This window comes from Lentinula edodes (assembly GCF_021015755.1).
Source record: "Lentinula edodes strain Le(Bin) 0899 ss11 chromosome Unknown C8R40scaffold_2, whole genome shotgun sequence".
Lineage (NCBI taxonomy): Eukaryota > Fungi > Basidiomycota > Agaricomycetes > Agaricales > Omphalotaceae > Lentinula > Lentinula edodes.
In genome coordinates this window covers 11,110-30,176 of record NW_025764308.1, presented here as the reverse complement: position 1 = coordinate 30,176, position 19,067 = coordinate 11,110, and the positions used below count along the sequence as shown (strand labels likewise).

General features: G+C 49.6%; 1 protein-coding gene across 1 annotated transcript; it reads left to right on the top strand.

Annotated features, from left to right (window-relative positions):
• Positions 1-13,957: 13,957 nt before the first annotated feature.
• C8R40DRAFT_1079401 (uncharacterized protein) lies at positions 13,958-18,408 on the top strand (the record flags this gene model as incomplete). The annotated part of the gene is made up of 5 exons (XM_046227041.1): positions 13,958-15,566; positions 15,617-16,069; positions 16,127-16,602; positions 16,652-17,379; positions 17,438-18,408. Coding segments are annotated over exons 1-5 (4,118 nt in total), but the record flags the coding sequence as incomplete, so codon positions are not given.
• Between the last annotated feature and the right edge of the window lie 659 nt (positions 18,409-19,067).

Here is a 19,067-nt window from a genome sequence, read left to right as displayed (position 1 = left end):
AGTAACCGGATCCACCGCAGACGTGGGAGCTGGGGTATTCGGTCCAGGCAAAGTGTTAAGATCATGTACACCATGTAACTGTGCCAAAGCTACAAGGTGTCTAAGTGCGGAAGACAAGTGGGACAGTAGTGAAGTTATTAACAACACCGCCGTTACGCCGTTAGTCCCCGGAGATCGAGAGTAGAGAAGGGAGGAACTGAGGAGCAGCCAAGTCAGAGCGGCGGTATTGCCGGTGACGAGGAGCGAGCCAGAGGACGTCTAAGTCCTAAGGTAGAGTAGAACGTACTTCAAGGCGTTGAGCCTGAAGACTTAGAGAGCACAGAGTTAAAGAGGGAATCTAAGTCGATAATTAAACTGAGGAACTACAGTAGCGTACAGGCAGTATTTATATCTACGGAACGGCGCAGCGGAGCGGAGCGCCAGACTAACTACTAGGAGCTATACGAGTAGTACCTGCAGGGTAAAGTAAAAGACAATAAGGAGGGACTAGAACGAAAGGGTATGTGTAGCGAGAAAGAACAATAAGAGTGAGATTACAATAAGGAGCAGATCTTCGGAATACCGAGTGGCGGAATGGAGGCCCGCGGCATGGACTTGACACAAAGGAGTGTCGGTGATATGATGAAAGTACTGCAGCATCAATTGCTCCCAATCCGCAGTTAGCTGGTCGATACTGGGAAGGGCAGGAACGATATCGTCCCACCTCCCAGCACCGTCACTGTGAGGGAGAGGTGTGGACAGTACTAACATGCGTCGGTGGAGAGGGGGTTCTAAAGAATCGTCGGGAGGAGGTGCGAAACCCGCATGCTGAGCAGCCGTAAGGAAAGGACCGTCGTTGTCGAACCGGGAGTGTTCCAAGACCATGCGATAGAGGCCCTCGTCTTTGTCAACAGCATTGTTGAAAAACCACTGGATACTGCTCATGGATCGCATATACAGATCACTGTGGACACCTCGAGCCGCCTGCATGTAATCCAAGGCCAACCGGAAGTTATGCACAACGACGTCAAGGTCATCAGATTCGAGACCACACCAAAGGAAGGCAACTACTGCCTCGATAATCGCCCCAATGTAACGGTGGTGATGGTGGAGGACACTCGCGGGGTCCAAACAATAAAGGCAATGAGCAAGAGTGGCAACGCGGCAAAGGTCCTCATGAGCCTTGTTAAGATCTCCCTCGAGTTGCGAGAGAGGGGGCAGAACCACCTCATAATAACCCTCGTCAGGGTACTCCTTGATCATTCAGTCGACAAACGCTACACGATCACGAGCACGATGAACCTCCTCTTGTAACTGCTCCACAAGACAACATTGACGTGTTGCAAGAAGGTTAGACTCGTCAACCAAACCTTGTTGGTACAGCAGTGTCATTGTCAAATGCGAATTTTTGCAATTAGCGGTGGAGAGCTTCTCCACAGTGACCTTCCGCTCCCGGGTGGCGTCTTGAAGGTCTTCCTGCAACCTCTGGAAACGCTCCAAGAGGCTCTGGGAAGAGAGTTAAGCAAGGAAGGAAAATTAGAGGAAGACGGAAGACTCACTTGACCAGGAGTCCCCGGTAGGGCCTGCTCCAATGCATGGAATTGATCCAGCACACCACGGTATTCCATTTCTTGTTCGTGGACCTCACGATTGGTAGACTGCAATTGCTCCACCTCCCGTTGTCGAGATTCGAGGGCATGCGAAGTGTCCCGCAGAGCAGAAGTAAGCGAGGAATTCTCCCGCTGCGAGTCAGCAAGCTGAGACTCCAACTCACGAACGCGAGCAACAAGACGCTGATTCTCAGCACGGTAAGGGTGAGCCGTGAAAGTACGAGGTACCAAAGCAGGGCGAGGAGTGGGAGGCATAGGGGAAGAAAGGAGGTCTTGTCCTGCACCCTTTATAGGTGTTCGAGCAGAAGGGGAAGGAATGACTTGTTGAACCAAACCAGAATGCAATTCCGCCACAGTCGCCAACCGAACCAGATCGCTGGGACCCTGCATTGGCAGGTCCCTGTTGAGTACCCCCATTTGGGAAGGAGAGGCAGGAGGGGGAACAGGAAGGGAAGTAGGAGCTACCGAGCGAACAGGGGGAACCACCAACCAAACCCGACGGGGAGGTTCTGCATTCACCCCTACTGCAGGGGACTTGCGACGAGATTGCTTCTTAGGAGCATCCGACCGAATCTTCTTGCTGGAGGGACCAGCCACAGGCATAGGGGAACGATCGCACTTACGTTTAGCTGTGACAGCTGCTTCGTTCTGTTGCAAGGTGAGGAACTCCTGCAACTCTTGCTGGTCGGCATCAACTGCGTCCTGCCCATCCAACATATGCAGCTCAAGAAGGATGGAGGTGGAGGAGGTACGCGCATGAAGCGGAATACCCCAAGTCGATTGATGGGCAGGAGTTCCGTGGAGCTCCAAGAACCTTCGACTGTAGGCAAGATCTTGATTACAGTGACGGGCGAAATATCTGTATCAAAGAATCTTCCCCAGACTGCAAGTCTTCTTGGACGAGCAGTTCGTACACCGAGGGGAATTTGGCAACACCTTACGTTTCCCCGGGGTCTTCAGGCAATTGGTACGAGGAGATGCTACCTCCGCTAAAAGAAGCCATAACGGGTCATCCTGACAGTAAGCCACCAGTGGTTTGCCAGTGTTGAAGACCGTCTCAAATAATTGAAGCTGCGGACGAGACGGCGACTCGATCGTAAAAGCTAGCTGGTCAGTCTCGACCTCCCCATCGGATTCAGGACCCGGGGAAGGTACTTCCCCCAAAGCGGTAAAAATGGGTAAGGAAGGAGATGGCGTGCGAGAAGCAGGATGAGCAGGAGTAGAGGACATTGCAGTTATAGGAGTTTAACCCGTAAAACTGAGGTGGTGAAAGAAGGGAAAAGGAAGAATCTGACGGACTTCAACAAGAAAATTCTAGGTGACCTCCCAGAAAACGCGCCTACCCTTCGCGAGGGCGCGAAGGGGTTACAAGGGGGGGTAATGTCATGCCCTGGCTACAACCAGACCCGCCCCAGTACCAGCCATCACCTCCTATTGACCTCCACACCTCCCAAATACCACCACACACCTCCCTAACTATCACCATTCCCCTGACATACCTACCCAAATGTCCCGACGTTCACCCCAATACGCATACAACACCCTCCTAATAGCCAACCCCTTTAAGTACTAAATCTCAATTACCTCCCTCCCTAGATTAGCTGCCTCATGTTCCAGATGTTCTCTTGTTCACTTCCCATACCTACTTAAGTAGCACCGCAATGTCCAGAAGCCCCAGCTTGGTATATTTTGAACACACATCCTTTAACATAGGTCCAGTCCCTGTTCCTTTGTACCTGCTACCTATATGGAATTCTCTTTACTCTCTATTTCTTTATCTCTGTTTCTCTCAACTCTGTCTATTGTCTCTACGATCGTCTATACGATCCAATACACACTTTAACTTCACGTCTAAGCAACCCGAGTGAGTCTCCGAGCTCCCTCAAACAATACTAAAGCTCCCCAACGCCTACCGCCTTGGTGAGCCAACCTCCCCAAAACCTCCTTGAGCTCCCCAATTGCTCCATAAGCTCTGGGACCTCAGTCTAGGTAACGTCGAACTACTTGTTGCTTCTCCGTTACCACCTCCAATGCTCGAGGACATCCACCTCCAGCCCCCAGTTCCCGGGACCTCCCCTTCCGGGCGTATACCTTCCCAGGAGCTTATACACCCAAGACCTATTCTCCATATGACCTATTCGGTCTCACGTTGACGTTCTAGCGAGTACAACTCCTCCTACGCAACGCTACTAGGTTTCGTACCTCCACCTCCTCTATTTTACGCCTTAGGGACCTCCCTGGACCTTACAGGAACCCCTTCAAGGGTCACATCTCTCAATCCCAGCCACTACTAGGTCATTCCCGTCCTCGGTCGCGGTTTCCGTAGCTCCCTTCGAGCTCCAGCCTGCTCCTAGCACACTACAACGTAAACTTCTCATACCAAACCTATCCTAAGACCTATTCTGACCCAGGTCTTACATGACCTCTCTGCTCAGTTGCTCAGCCTCTCTGCTCCGCTTAGTCACTCTGCCGTTGCCACTTTGTGACAGCCGAAAGCAGCTCAGAGCACTTCCCAGCAGTGAAAGCACCCAGAGCAGGCTTTGATTTTACGAGGCTGTAGTTTACGGAAGACTCGTCTTCATGTAGGTCGCATCATGCTATTTCGCTTCACTTACTTGGAAGGAGTTTCTCCATATATGGTAATCAGTCACATTCTGTTGGAATACATTCATTTATTGCCATTTGCGAAATAGTTTGGACTCATGCGAATTCCAACACAAAACACTTTTTTGGTGCTGGATTCATAAGAGCTCTAGCGTGCTCAGTTCTTCACCGTTTGTCTCTATTTTTACCGTGATTTCATGCCAGGGTCTGTATCTAGGGCCCCATGTAATTAAATATACATATATCTACTTTTTGCTGTAAGACCTGGGTCAGAATAGGTCTTAGGATAGGTTTGGTATGAGAAGTTTACGTTGTAGCATGCTAGGAGCAGGCTGGAGCTCGAAGGGAGCTACGGAAACCGCGACCGAGGATGGGAATGACCTAGTAGTGGCTGGGATTGAGAGATGTGACCCTTGAAGGGGTTCCTGTAAGGTCCAGGGAGGTCCCTAAGGCGTAAAATAGAGGAGGTGGAGGTACGAAACCTAGTAGCGTTGCGTAGGAGGAGTTGTATGTATTGGATCATATAGACGATCGTAGAGACGATAGACAGAGTTGAGAGAAACAGAGATAAAGAAATAGAGAGTAAAAAGAATTCCGTATAGGTAGCAGGTACAAAGAGACAGGGACTGGACCTATGTTAAAGGGTGTGTGTTCAAAATATACCAAGCTGGGGATCTTTAGGGCATAAGGGTACTTATATAGGTAACATGAAGGGGTCAGGGGAGCATTGTGGGAAGTGAGCATTTAATGGGGATGATCTAGAATACATGAGGACGGTCTGATGGATGCGTGGGCGAGTTCTCGGGTCTGTCAGGCGGTAGTGGTTGTGGAGGTATTGAGTTCAGGTGGCGTTTTTGAGGATGGAAGTGGCATCAGAAGGTTCTCAAGAGAGGAAGGGGAGGTTCCCGAGAAGACGAAGGGGAGGTTCCCGATGGAGGCAAGAGGTTCGGGGACGTTGCTGGAGTGGGCGCGTTGTGGTTTAGTGCCAGTGCATGACAGGTCAATGCAGAGCGACTAAATAGAGCAGAAGCGGACTGGTCCCAAGATAATGACAGAGTTATATTAGTATTGTAGTTGTAAGTACTGGTAAGTAAGTACATACCTGGTCCCAAGATAATGACAGAGAGGTCAAGATAAGGGACCAGGTAGTGGGGGTTGGCTTTATATACACAATCCGGTCTGCAAGAACTGACAATGTAATACTGTACTGTGAAATTCATGCCCAACCACTAACACAAAATCCAACTGAGCCAAAAGGCTACTATGACAGGATAATTGTCATAGGTGGTTGGGACTATATATACCACATGTATTAAGACCTCTCTGCATAATCTTAACATGTACAGTTTGAGAATAAAGAAGGTGGCGGAAGCCAGTAGAAGGAGAAGGGTAACTGATGGATCAGTAATTGATGAAGGGGGTCAGGTGGATCAGTAATCGATGAGGGTTTGACAATGGTGGGATGTGAAAGTGATGGCGCGATGTATTGTACAAATAAGGGCGTAGAGACAGTGAGAAGAGGAAAATGATAGGGGCTATGTACTTCATGACATTACCCCCCTCCTTATGACCATTGCCCTCGATGGTCAAGCTTTAGCTGCTGAGGGATGTTTCTTGTGAAATGATCGAACAATCTTTGGCGCGCGGCTAAGGTTGGGTGCTGGTTCCCATGAGTTATGTCCTGCATCGTAACCCTTCCACTTAACCAGGTATTCCAACCTCTTCCACCGAACCCGACTGTCCAAAATCTCCTCAACTTCGTACTCCGGCTCGTCTTCATCTTCTAGATATACTGGTTCCGGTGGTGTTGGTATTTCTCCATTGATAGTGTTCCCTTTCCAGGGATAGAGTTTGTCAACATGAAAGACAGGGTGAATGCGGTCAAGGGAGATGGGGAGGTCAAGGCGGTAGTCCAGTGGTCCAATTTTCTCCAGGATGCGGTAAGGTCCAAGTTGTCGATCCCCTAACTTCTCACTGGATAGTTGGAGGTTGATGTCCTCTGCACTGAGCCAAACAAAATTTCCGACTTTGAACTGGTGAGCCTTCCGTTTTCCTTGTCGATATCCTTCTTTCTGTTGCTTCTTCCCTAAGTGCAAGGCGGCCCCTGCATCCTGTCAGGCTTCTCGGAGTATCTGTATGTGGTCATCTACTGCTGGGATCCCGCTGCGTTGTCCAACTGGGATGTTAAACAAGGGGAGATATCCATAGGTGAGCTCGAATGGGGACATGCCAAGTGCAGAATGGGTTCGCGAGTTGATTACAAACTCCGCCATGGGGAGATGTTCTGCCCAGTCATCCTGCCGACGACCTATGTAGAGTCGAATGTACTTTTCTACTTCTTGGTTGGCGCGTTCAGTTTGACCGTTGGACTGAGGATGGTACCCAGATGTAAGGTCTGATTTTATTCCCAGTCTAGCGAGTAGAGATCGCATGAGTTTGGCTGCAAACTGAGGCCCACGGTCGGATTTGAAGTGGAGAGGGAGCCCATGAAGACAGAAGATTTCCCTGTAGTAGATGTTGGCCACGCCTTCCGCAGTGATGGAGCTAGTACATGGGAGGGCGTGAATTTGTTTCCCATAGAGATCTGTGCAGACTAGGACTGCCTCGTATCCTTGAGAGTTAGGTAGTTGCGTTATTAGGTCCACCCCTACCTCTTCCCATAGACCCGCAGGTACATCCAGTGGTTGAGTTACAGCTCGTGGGTGTCGTTGTATCTTTTTGCATGTGCACGTCTCACATCCCTCTACGTATTTCTCCACAAAGGAGCGTAGTGTTGGCCACCAGAAGTGAGTGCTAACTAGATTGAGTGTTCCATGGTGTCCAGGGTGTCTGTCACAAAGCGGCAGAGGCGGAGTGACTAACGGAGCGGGAAAGCGGAGCGACTAAGCAGAACGGTGAGGGGGAGCAACTGGACAAGGCAACAAGGCGGAGCGACTAAGCAGAACGGCGGCAAGCTGGTCCCAGATAATGACAGAGATATATTGAGTATCGTAGTCATAGGTAATAATAAGTAAGCACATACCTGGTCCCAGATAATGACAGAGAGGTCAAGATAAGGGATCAGGCTGTGGAGGGTTGGCTATATATACATAATCCGGTCTGCGAGAAACAACGATGTAATACTGTACAGTTTAGGAACAAGGAAGGTGGCGGAAGCCAGTAGAAGGAGAAGATGGGTCAGGTGGATCAGTAATCGATGGATCAGTAATCGATGGGGTTTGACAGTGATGAGATGATGTATCGTACAAGTAAAGGCGTCGAGACGGTGAGAAAAGGAAAATGATAGGGGCTGCATACTTTATGACATTACCCCCCTCCTTATGACCATTGTCCTCGATGGTCAAGGTTTTGCCGCCGTTGGGTGTTTTTTATGAAAGGCCCGAACAATTTTTGGTGCTCGACTGAGGTTGGCTGCGGGTTCCCAAGAGTTGTGCCCTGCATCGTAACCTTTCCACTTAACCAAATATTCCAACTTCTTCCATCGAACCCGGCTGTCTAAAATCTCCTCTACTTCGTACTCCGGTTCGTCTTCATCCTCTAAGTATACCGGCTCTGGTGGTGTTGGTATTTCGCCATTAATGGAGTTACCTTTCCAGGGGTATAGTTTATCAACATGGAAGACGGGATGGAGGCGATCTAGGGATAGGGGAAGGTCAAGGCGGTAGTCTAAAGGGCCAATTTTCTCCAGAATGCGATAAGGGCCAAGCTGTCGATCTCCTAACTTTTCACTGGAAAGCTGAAGGTTAATGTCCTCTGCACTGAGCCAGACTAGGTCTCCAACTTTAAATTGATGAGCTTTCCGCTTCCCGCGTTCGTATCCCTCCTTCTGTTGTTTCTTTCCTAGGTGTAAGGCAGCCCCGGCATCTTGTCGCACTTCTCGGAGAATCCGTATACGGTCATCTACAGCTGGAATACCGCTGCGTTGACCAACTGGGATATTGAACAGGGGAAGATAGCCGTAGGTTAGCTCGAACGGGGACATGCCTAGAGCAGAATGAGTCTGTGAGTTAATCACAAACTCCGCCATGGGAAGGTGCTCTGCCCAGTCGTCTTGTCGTCGTCCTACATAGAGGCGGATGTATTTCTCTACTTCCTGATTTGCTCGTTCGGTTTGGCCATTGGACTGAGGACGGTATCCGGAGGTTAGATCTGATTTAATTCCTAGCCTAGCGAGAAGGGATCGCATGAGTTTAGCTGCAAACTGGGGTCCGCGGTCGGATTTAAAGTGAAGAGGAAGACCGTGGAGACGGAAGATCTCTCGGTAGTAAATATCGGCAACGCCTTCGGCTGTGATGGAGCTGGTGCAAGGAATAGCGTGAATTTGTTTTCCATACAGGTCTGTGCAAACCAAGACAGCATCGTAGCCTTGGGAGTTAGGTAGCTGTGTTATCAGGTCAACCCCTACCTCTTCCCATAGACCGGATGGTACATCTAATGGTTGAGTTATGGCCCGTGGGTGTCACTGGATCTTCTTACAGGCACAAACCTCGCATCCCTCAACGTATTTTTCCACAAAAGAGCGCAACGTAGGCCACCAGAAATGGGTACTGACCAAGTCGAGTGTCCCGTGTAGTCCGGGGTGTCCTGCAGTTGGATGGTCGTGGCATTGACGGAGTACCTCAGTGCGTAGGTCGTCGTTTGCTGGTACGTATACTCGACCTCGGTAGTAGACCAACCCATTGTCCTCTTCCCATTCGGCTATCCCATTGGCCAAGCGCTGTAGTCCGTGCTCTTTGACTGTTTTGAGACCCTCCAATACCTGTGCTTCCCGTTCTGAGGCTTTCCGGATACGATCCTCTAAGGGGTTCTGTAGGATCGAAGCTGCAATTTTTACGAAGTGGCCAGGTTTAAGGACTGTCTGTTGCCGGTTATCATCGCTGTCCGATACATGATGAACTGCCATGCGGGAGAGAGCATCAGCTTGGGTGTTTACTCTGCCAGGGCGATGGATCATATGAAAGTCAAACCATGACAGATAGAGGGCCCATCGGGCTTGTCGGCGGGTGAGGTCTTGTGCAGTTCGCCAGAATTCGAGGTTCGAATGGTCCGTAATGATGTCGAATGGTTGAGGGAGTCCTTCTAGAAAGTTCCTCCAATCCTTCAGTGCTTCAATGATAGCAAGCATTTCTCGATCGTAGATTTCGTAGTTCCATTCCGCTGGCTGCATGGATGCCGATCTGAAGGCTACCGGATGCCATTGGCCATCGTCTTGCTTCTGTATAAGGGCGCCTCCCGTGGCAAAGCCTGATGCGTCTACCTCGATTTGAGTAGGCCTGTTTGGTGTCCATAGAGCAAGGATCGGTGCGGAGATGAAGGCTTCTCGAAGGGTATCAAATGCTTTCTGTCGAGTGTCGGTCCAGGTAAAGCTGGTGTCTTTCTTCGTCAGGTCGTTCAGAGGTCGTGCTATTTTGGCAAAATTCTGGATAAATGATGAGTCCGAGGTCTTCAATCTGTTGTTGTTCAAATTCGCATTTTTCGGGTCGTAGATAGAGGTTGTGCTTTTCTAACCGAGTTAATACTTCCCGTACCATTCGTCGGTGTTCCTCGAGATCGTTACTGAAGATAAGGATGTTATCTAGGTAGACTGCCACCTTGCCGGCTGCAATGAGATCAGCAAATATAGCATTCATAAGTGCTTGGAACGTGGCAGGGGAATTTGTGAGACCAAAGAACATGACCTTAGGCTCGAACAAGCCTCGGGTTGTTGCAAACGCGCCTTTCCATTCATGCCCCTTCTTAATCCGTATGTTATTGTAACCCCAGCGGACATCAAACTCCGTGAAGTATCTTGCTCCCTGAAGTCGGCTAATGATGTCAGCAGCTAATGGGAGAGGGTATCGGTTCTTCACAGTGTACTCGTTCAGTTTCCGGTAGTCTTGTACGAAACGGAGTTTCCCATCCTTCTTCTTTACGAAGAAGACCGGTGATGAGATTGGTGATTTTGAGGGGACGATATAGCCTTTCCGTAGGTTTTCTTCTAGGAAACGATCCAACTCCTCCTGCTCGTTTAGGGACATGGGATAAATCTTGGTACGCATGGTTGCCGGTGCTCCAGGTACGAGATCAATCGCATGGTCCCAAGGTTGGTGGGCAGGTAATTGTTCGGAGGCGGATTCTGAGAAAACCTTCTTGAAATCACGATACTGCTCAGGGACCATTTCTTCGAAGGTTTTAACGGGTTTGTCTCGGTTGGCTTCCTCTGCTAGCTGCTGGGAGTAAGTGAATCCTGCGGCGCACCAGACTTCCTCCGTCTGTTCCTCTAGAATTCCTGCTTTTACCCATGCCCGGCGAGTTTTATGATTGGCTCGAATTCGGTGTATTGGTGGTTCTTCCACCGCTGCTGATTCACTCGGTTCAAGGGTCGCTTCTAGTGGCACCTCAATGTGAGTTCCCTCCGGAGCAATTTGACCAGAAAAGGCAGCTCCATGGATCTGATGGCCGTTTCCTGACACAGAATCATTCATTGCCCAGGAATATCGAGGTTCCTGAATTCCTTAACCCCGGTAACACGGCCACGAGGAGCCCCCAGTTACGCTCGGGGACCTCCCCCACTGTACATGCCTTGGCTCAAAATTTGACTCCTCCCCCCAGAGTTAACCTGCAAACGAAACCGGTAACTCCAGTTTTGACGCAGCGATACCAGTTTGGCGAGGTAAGGATGGATGGCGAGCAACATTCATCCCGGATCTCCGGACATGATCTGACAGCTCGGTTGGTTCCCAACCCTGTACACGTTCCTCCAAGACTGAGCAATCCATCAGTCGTGCCCTATCAAGGGTCGGTATCGATGCAGTCTCAGGTAGTAGGAACGGAGAATCCAAGGGTTCCGAACCAACAAAGAATGTGGGCCGTGCACGAGGAGGCGGCACCCCCACAGGGAGCTCCTTTTGGAACTCCCTTTGTAACGGGAGCTCAGATGAACCGACCTGGCATGGTTGTTGACTCGGCATGCTCTCAGGAATCGGTAGCAATGATCCAACAACAGGCTCGGGTCATTGAGACGCTCCAGGAACAACTCCGTGAGGTAAAGAGAGGATTCACAGCGGGGGAAGTACCGACTGGAGGACCTTTTTCTAAAACAGGAAACATGGCGGGATTATTCGGGCGAGCACCTAGGGTAATGAGAGAATACACGAGGGAAGGTCCTTCTCCTGTAGTTCCCCAGCCAAGGAGCTGGCAAGCTACGGAACCAATATTCTTTAACCGAAACACTCCTACAGGAGCTAAGGATGGAAACCCCCAGGTAGAACAAGCAGGACAGATCCCGGATACTCCGAGTGTGGACCGGGGGAGGGGCACCACCTCTGCCTCCTCCTCCTCCACCACCTTCCGGGGGACCGGGTGATAGTAATCCGGAAGGTTCCGACGAGGGGGAACAGAACCAATCGAGTAGGAATGGTGGAAGGAGAGAGGAGGACAGAGGAGAGCTCCCCACTGGAGCTCCTGAGGTACCTCCAACACGCTATGACCCGGACCAACCCTGGTACTACGATCCAAGACAAGGTTGGCACCGTAAGGCAGCTCCTAGACCTCCCAACGAGGGACGGAGTACGTGGGAGAGCAACGAAGAAAAAAATCAGATTACCATTGAGTCGAAGCTCGACGTCGGTAAGATCGAAAGCTTCGCAGGTGACGACCGGTCTGCATGGAAGACGTGGGTCCTCAGTTTGGAAAGGATGTTTGGAGTACGTCCTACCATCTATGCTCGGGAAAAGGACAAGTGCGCTTCGGCAGCCAGCCATCTCACCGGTTCAGCACTCTCCCACTTTGACACGTTGAATCGGCAACGACTGAAGGGGGAGTACACTTGTCTCGAGGACTGGACGGAGTTTAAACGAGAGTTCGGTTCCAAATTTGGACCGATTGACGAAGCGGACGGGGCAAGGAGGCAATTGGCCTGGATGAAGCAAATGCCGGAGGAAAGCTTCGCCAACTTCTTCATTCGCTTCAACGTATAAAACGAGTTAACCTCAGCGTTTCGTAGAAAGCTCTTTATATATAATATATACCTATAAAACGAGTTAACTAATATAAGAATAAATAAAGTCAGAATAAATAAGAGAAATATAAGCAATGGACTCACCCTCAGCGTTTCGTAGAAAGCTGAGGGCGGGGACGTCTCGTATCTACTGAATATAAGTAATATTGACCGACGGAGGAACGAACACGAAACGCAAGATAAGAAAACACAGATGAAATATTTTGTCGAAGTGTACCTGGCCGGACTCATATTTCCTGCTTTGGCCTAATGCCCATATTCGTCCAACACTCCCCTAGTCCCGGTCAGGGATCAACTTCCTAAGGCCAAGAAGGGATACTTGTCGACTGTGTAGAGCGGCACCGAGAGACTTGGTGAGGATATCAGATGGATTTTCCTCCGAAGGGATATACTCGATAGCAATGTCTCCGTTCTCCACCGCATCTCGAAGAAAATGATACCTAATATCAATGTGTTTTACTCGCGAGTGAAATTTCGGGTTTTCGGATATCGCGATAGCCCCTTGATTATCGCATCGTATGAGGAAAGGACGAGGGACACCGTGACCTAGTTCGGAGAGGAAAGAATGCACCCATTTTGCTTGCTGAACAGCTTTCGCAAGGGCAATGTATTCAGCTTCTGTAGTCGATAACGCCACAACGTCCTGGCGTTTTGACATCCAGAACGTGGGCCCTCCCGCCATCATAGTCAGGACTCCCGAGGTGGAATGCCGAGAATCTAGACATGAAGCGTAATCGGCGTCTGCGTACACGATCGGGGATAATCCACTAGGAGCCTTCCGAGAGTATGTGATCCCGAAGTCCCGAGTGTGTAAGACCTGGGTCAAAATAGGTCTTAGGGTAGGTTTTGGTATGCGGAGGTTTATGTTGTAGCGTGCTGTTAGAATGGGAGCTGGCCAATGCTCCATTGGCCACCCTAAAACTACCTCAAATCTGTTTCGCCAGAATCCTTCAATCCGCTCCTCCGATTCACTCCATGATGGCAGATAATATCTTCCTTACCTTCTCCTCTATAGGATTCCACCCTAACATGCATCATTAGTCATCATCCTTGGCTCTCTATGGCACGGCGAGTCTCGCTGGTCATTTCCCACACTTCCCCAACACTTGCAGCCCAGAATCCTCACATCCGCTGCATATCATATCAAGTGTCAGTGGTCAATATGCACCCCAGAGCACACAGGATCATGCAGGTATCAACCATTTGTCTGTCGCTCCATTGGCAGTCTCACAATCGCCTGGGTTTTCCCACACGTTCAGTGATTCCACTTCACCAACTTGCTGGTCCAGAATCCTCAGGCCCGTTGTTGCCATGAACATCTCTCATAGTCTACATGATGTCCATATACCTAGAGCACATATATGTTCCCTTGGATTTGCCAGAATCCATCCATGTCCCATGCCATTGACTGACCTTTCCTCCATGTACCTGAAATGAGTAATCCTTCTATTCTACTCAGAATCTTTCCAAATAATGCTATTAAAGACTAATGTAATCAGCGAGAATGCTGCTATATAGCCTATATTCAATGCTAGATATTCGTTAATTCAATCAATGCGCGCGCGCTGTTCAATTCAACGGTCCGCGAACATTCAGTCGAAATTATGTGCCGGACCTTTGGGCGCTTATTTGACTGTTTCGCTCGAACCACCGCCAAGTCGACGCGCCACAGTCCCGCAAGGTAAGTCTCTCATATCTCAGTCATTTCTTTGCCTGATAATTAAACTTGAAGGACAATTTGAACTTAAGGTTTCGTAGGAACTTCGCCACCAGTAATATGCCTAAGATGTAAGCAATATAATATGTAAGTTTCATTCCTCAGCAGCTTATTTCCATCTAGCTTTTGCGCTAGACCGGGCTGCCGTTATCCCTTTGTTGGATCCAATGCAGAGAGCCATCGGAAGGAATACCACTCAACGGCGCATAACTTTCGGTATAACGGTGCGTTATAGTGGCTGGTATTTTACCTTCAGCTGTCTAATATTGAATCTGCCAGGTATCAAAGTCAAGGTACTTCGTCGACTAGATGGCAAACTGCCGTGTCCATGTAGCTCGGAGCTACATGCTCGCTACAGCTTCAAGAAGCTGACGGCCCTTACTCGGCTCCCTCAACATCCACCGCCTGAAGAATCGCCCCACGCGGACCACGACATTGCGGGGAGGGATCCTTTAGCAGACTCATCCCTCTCCAATTCGCCACTCTCAGTCGATGGACCCCCTGCGTCTAGGTCTACCTTGGACCCCTCAACACTCAGTAACACTCCAACCTCGCCGCCCTTCACTGCAGACAAAATCGCGATGGAAGAGTTCAACGCGCCTGAAGTAACGATGGAAGAGGTTGTCGAAAAAGGGGCAGATGGTGAATATGAGGTGGGATCCGAAGGGATTAGCGACGGATTCACCTGCCCAAGTGGCACTTATGAGGGTACGTCCTGTATGATATTCAGCCCCGGAAGGTTTTGTTCAACCAAAAACTCCGTAGATGATCAGCGCAGTAACGACGCCTCCGAATCTGAAGATGACCCTCCGGAAATAGTGGATGAAGAGGACGAGACAGAGGCCATGGACGTCGACCTCCCCTTGACCGTTGTCACACCCCCGCAAGCCCACTCTCTCCTTGCGAAATTCAACATCGCCGTCGAGCCCGTATACCATCTCTCGATCTGTACTGAGTGTAACAAACCAGTACCATTCGACCACATACGCCAACACCAATGGATGCGCCATTACAAAGGACTCAACTTGCCCTTTGAACTTCGACTTCCAAAGAAAATCGACATCCTCTCAATGCTAGTGCTCCTCGGAGCTGATCGTCCTGAGGCCGTCCCACACGAAGCAGTACCTCGCATCCAAGGCATCGAAACCATCCAGGGGTATAGGTGTTTGAACGAGGGATGTAGTGGAGCCGTTTTCTGGAAGAGCAGGTCACTGCGGAGACACCATACAGACGTACACCCAGACGTAGAAGTGGGTAACCGTCAGTCAATCCGAGTCTGTTGTCAACCCCTCTCCGTATTTAGAAAGAACCTGCGTTACGTCGAGATTATTCCAGACCCCGAAATCAAATCTTTAGCACTCCTCGCGATTGAGCACTCTGCCTCCACCTGCAACCTACTCGAAACCTCCCAAGTCTTCAACGTAACTTCCAATGAACGCGAAAAAAACGCCGTGTTCGCACAATCCCGCTGGGATGAACTTCTCGAAGGTGTTAACATAACAGACCTTAGGAAAACTATCTCTACCCCTGCTTCACATGCACTCACAACCTTCGAACGTCTCCGTTCAGTGGCTAGAGAATATTATGAGGAGGTTAGTAAAAGTATCAGTCAGATCCCAGTACTCGTTCGCAGGTACATCGCGTCGAGTAACCCAAAGTGTGTTATGAACTTTTCTTATACAAGCTCAGCTACTTATGGCTTCTTAGTGACCTCAAACACAAACCTTTCCGACGCCCTCAGGAGGTCAAAACTGTGATTGAAGATGCATATCGCACAGCACAATTCGTCGCGTTCCTCATTACGACGAATCAATTCCCCGTCGACTCCTTTCCCGTTCCACTTCACCCTTCTTTGGAAGCCCAACTCAAAACTCTCGCAACGGAACTAGCTGACGAAACTTGCTCAATCTCACACCTCAAGAACACCTTCCATGAAACCGTTTGGTACATCCTGTCACGCCCGAGTGATGAATACATCCGACACGAGCTTATGTGCCCATTCACGCGTTTCCTTATTGCTGTTAACCTCAAGCAGTCTGGGAGCTTTGTCCGGGCCTCGGTCATCCCGCCCATCATAGCTCAGCCTCAGTGGTGCTTCAGAGCTACCGCGTTAAAAGAGATCTTGAATCGTTTATCGGATTTTAATGGCGATCCGTTATTGTAAGAGTTCTAACTGACTTCTGAGCTCCTGAGAACTCATGTACGCTTATTTATCAGGACCTACCAGGCCGTCGTTCAAAGATTTATCACAGATGGCCACTCCGTTCTCTTCACCACTCTTCGACAGAATATGAATCTGTTTCGAGCACTGGCCACTCGTCAACAAGGATTAGCAAGATTCAATTGGAACCTAGGGCGAACTGTCATTTCCATCGACGGTTTTCCTATCTCCGTCTCTTCCTTTGTTGAGGGCGTACAACGTACGCTTGTAGAAGTTGAGGCAAATATACAAGTTCTCTTTTGTGGCTGCAAATTCGACGACATACTGCAACACATCGACGAAGCTTCAGTACCTCATAAGACAGGACAGCCCCGGTGGTTCAGAGACCGTCCGACCAAGAATGACTTTCGCTACTCATTCTTCGAGGAAGCAGAGAATGGGTTTGAGATTTTCCGTCCACGCCTACTCACCCACATATCCAAAGACCCCAGGTTTTTTACCACAATAGACAATCAAACCGTGCCCAAGAATGGTAGGTTTACCTGTTAACTTTACTGTCTTAGGTCCTGATTTCGATTTAGGTTCAATCCTTAAGTGGTTCTCTCAGTTGGACGAAATTGTTCGCCAACTCTACTACCTTATATCTACGACCTGGGGTGGGGGTTCCCGTGGTACCGAAATCGAGAGACTATTATATGCCAACAACGCCCGCAACACTCGAAACGTATTCGTCATAAATGGGCTCCTCACAATTGTCACCGAATATCAGAAAACGCAATCCCTTACTGGGGCCGGGAAACTCATTGCTCGAACCCCTGCCTTTCAAGTGAACCGACTTCTCATTCTTGTTCTCGGAGTTGCCTTTTGGGCTGCTGGCTTTATTGGCTGCTACATTGGGATGGAGAAGTCTCAATGCCAACGATACTTCTACGAAGTTTTCGTTGTTACAGGAAAGCCTATGGATAGCAAGGACTTCTCGAAGGTTCTTGGTTCTTTAAACGGCATCCACCTCGGTATAGATCTCAAACTCCAAGACTTTCGGCAGCTTATGTCTTGTTTACTTATATCCTCCACCTCGACAAGCTTCTTTGACCCGAGCGATGAAGATCCGAACGTTGTAGCTGCCCATGAGTCCTTCGGACATTCGCTGGACATGGGTCGATCTGGCTACGGATTAGATACAACTAGTGCTACTGGACTTGCCGCCGACGCGGTTGCGCACATGCAGCAGGTTTGCTTGAAGTGGCAGGCGTTCATCGGTATGCTACATCCTTTGCTAGACCACAAGACAGATCGGGAACTTTACAAGGTGCGGTGCTCATTTCTCGTACTCATCACACTACTAATTCGCTGTTCTCGCTTGCTAGGGCGTTATGACCAACTCCTACTCCACCAACACCCTCATAACCTCCCAATTCCAAGATCTCCTTACCTCTATCTCAGAACGCTTTGACGGCTTTGAAAATAGGACACGGCATCTCATCCGCAGCGAGATTGAGTATCTGGGTACGCATATCCTTGAACAAATTCGAACAACTCGCGTTACCCCTTCCTACCGAAATCCTCGTCGAGCCGCTGTTCATCCATCAGCTAGGGAAGCTCTCAAAGCTGTTCTTCGACGCAGGTACAACCCTTCCAAGGGATTTACCAGCGCCGAGCAAGCCGAGCTTGTCAATAGCGTTGGGAGTTCATTACATGTATTTGGAATTATTGAGACTGGCGGAGGGAAGAGTCTCGCGTTCCTCGGCGCTCCATTCTTATTTCCTCACCACCTATTCGTTGTTGTCAGCCCTCTTATCGCTCTGACTCAAGATTTGAGACGCAGACTCCTCGAAACAGGTATTAACGGGGGAGTTTGGCAGGAAGATTCTTACGATGAGCACACAGCTCAGCTTGTCCTGGTTTCTGCTCACAAGGCAGGAACCGATGAATTCCATCACTGGCTTACTTGTGATGCAACTCGTGAGCGGCTCAAACGTATTTTCATCGATGAAGCTCACAAGATTGTGACTGATTCTGACTTCCGGGCCTGTTTCAAACGTTTTCCCAATCTCGTTCGTGCCTCTATCCCCATAACTTTCCTATCCGGGTCTTTAATGCCTCGATCTATGCCTGCTATTCTTGAAGCAATGGAGATCTCCGACGTCGCGCTTGTGGACGAAATTCGCCGTTACAGTGGACGGCCGAATCTCAAATACTCCGTGGAGAAGATTGAACAGGAGGGGTACCTGGAGAAGATTAGGGAGCTCCTGAGCAATGAAACGAGAAAGATGACGGAAGGCGACAGGGGTATTCTCTTTCTTTCTACTTTGAAGGAGGCGAGGGATGTCCGAGATTCGTTTGGCTTTCCTATGTACACAGGTGAGATGAACAACAAGGAGAGGGAGGCTTCAGAGTGGCGTTGGAGAACCGGAGCTTTACCCGAGGATAGATGGATCGTTGCAACTCAGGCGTTTGGGCAAGGCGTTGATTATCCCTCCGTCCGTGTTGTAATCCACAAGGATCCGAGGGAGCTCCTTAATTATTACCAAGAGGCGGGGCGAGCTGGACGGGACGGATTCCCTGCTCTCTGCTACTGCTTGTGGACTCAACTTCCTTTCCCTCCCAAAGATCCCTCGGCCATAGATCATGTTGGTAGACTCGATATGATTCTCTTTTTAGAAACCGTAGGCTGTCTACGAATGGCCTTAGCTGCATTTGATAGAGAGGTTCATTCGTGCATAGCTCTGAACGGAGAACTTTGTTCGAACTGCGAAAAGTTATCCTTGGTGCGTGTTTTTTCTCACCACCTACCTCTTCTCTCTCATTGTTCCCAAAGACGCCTTATGCTCTTTCCGAAGTCGACGTCCCTCGATTCGACAAGAAACTCGTCCCCGTCCAACCTCACGGCGTCAAGGAACTTGCAGCCAATTCCGTAGCTGCCAATGCCTTTGTTCTCAATTCAAAATACGACGGGGGGGAAAAACAACTCAGGGAGTTCAATGCCATCATGGAGTC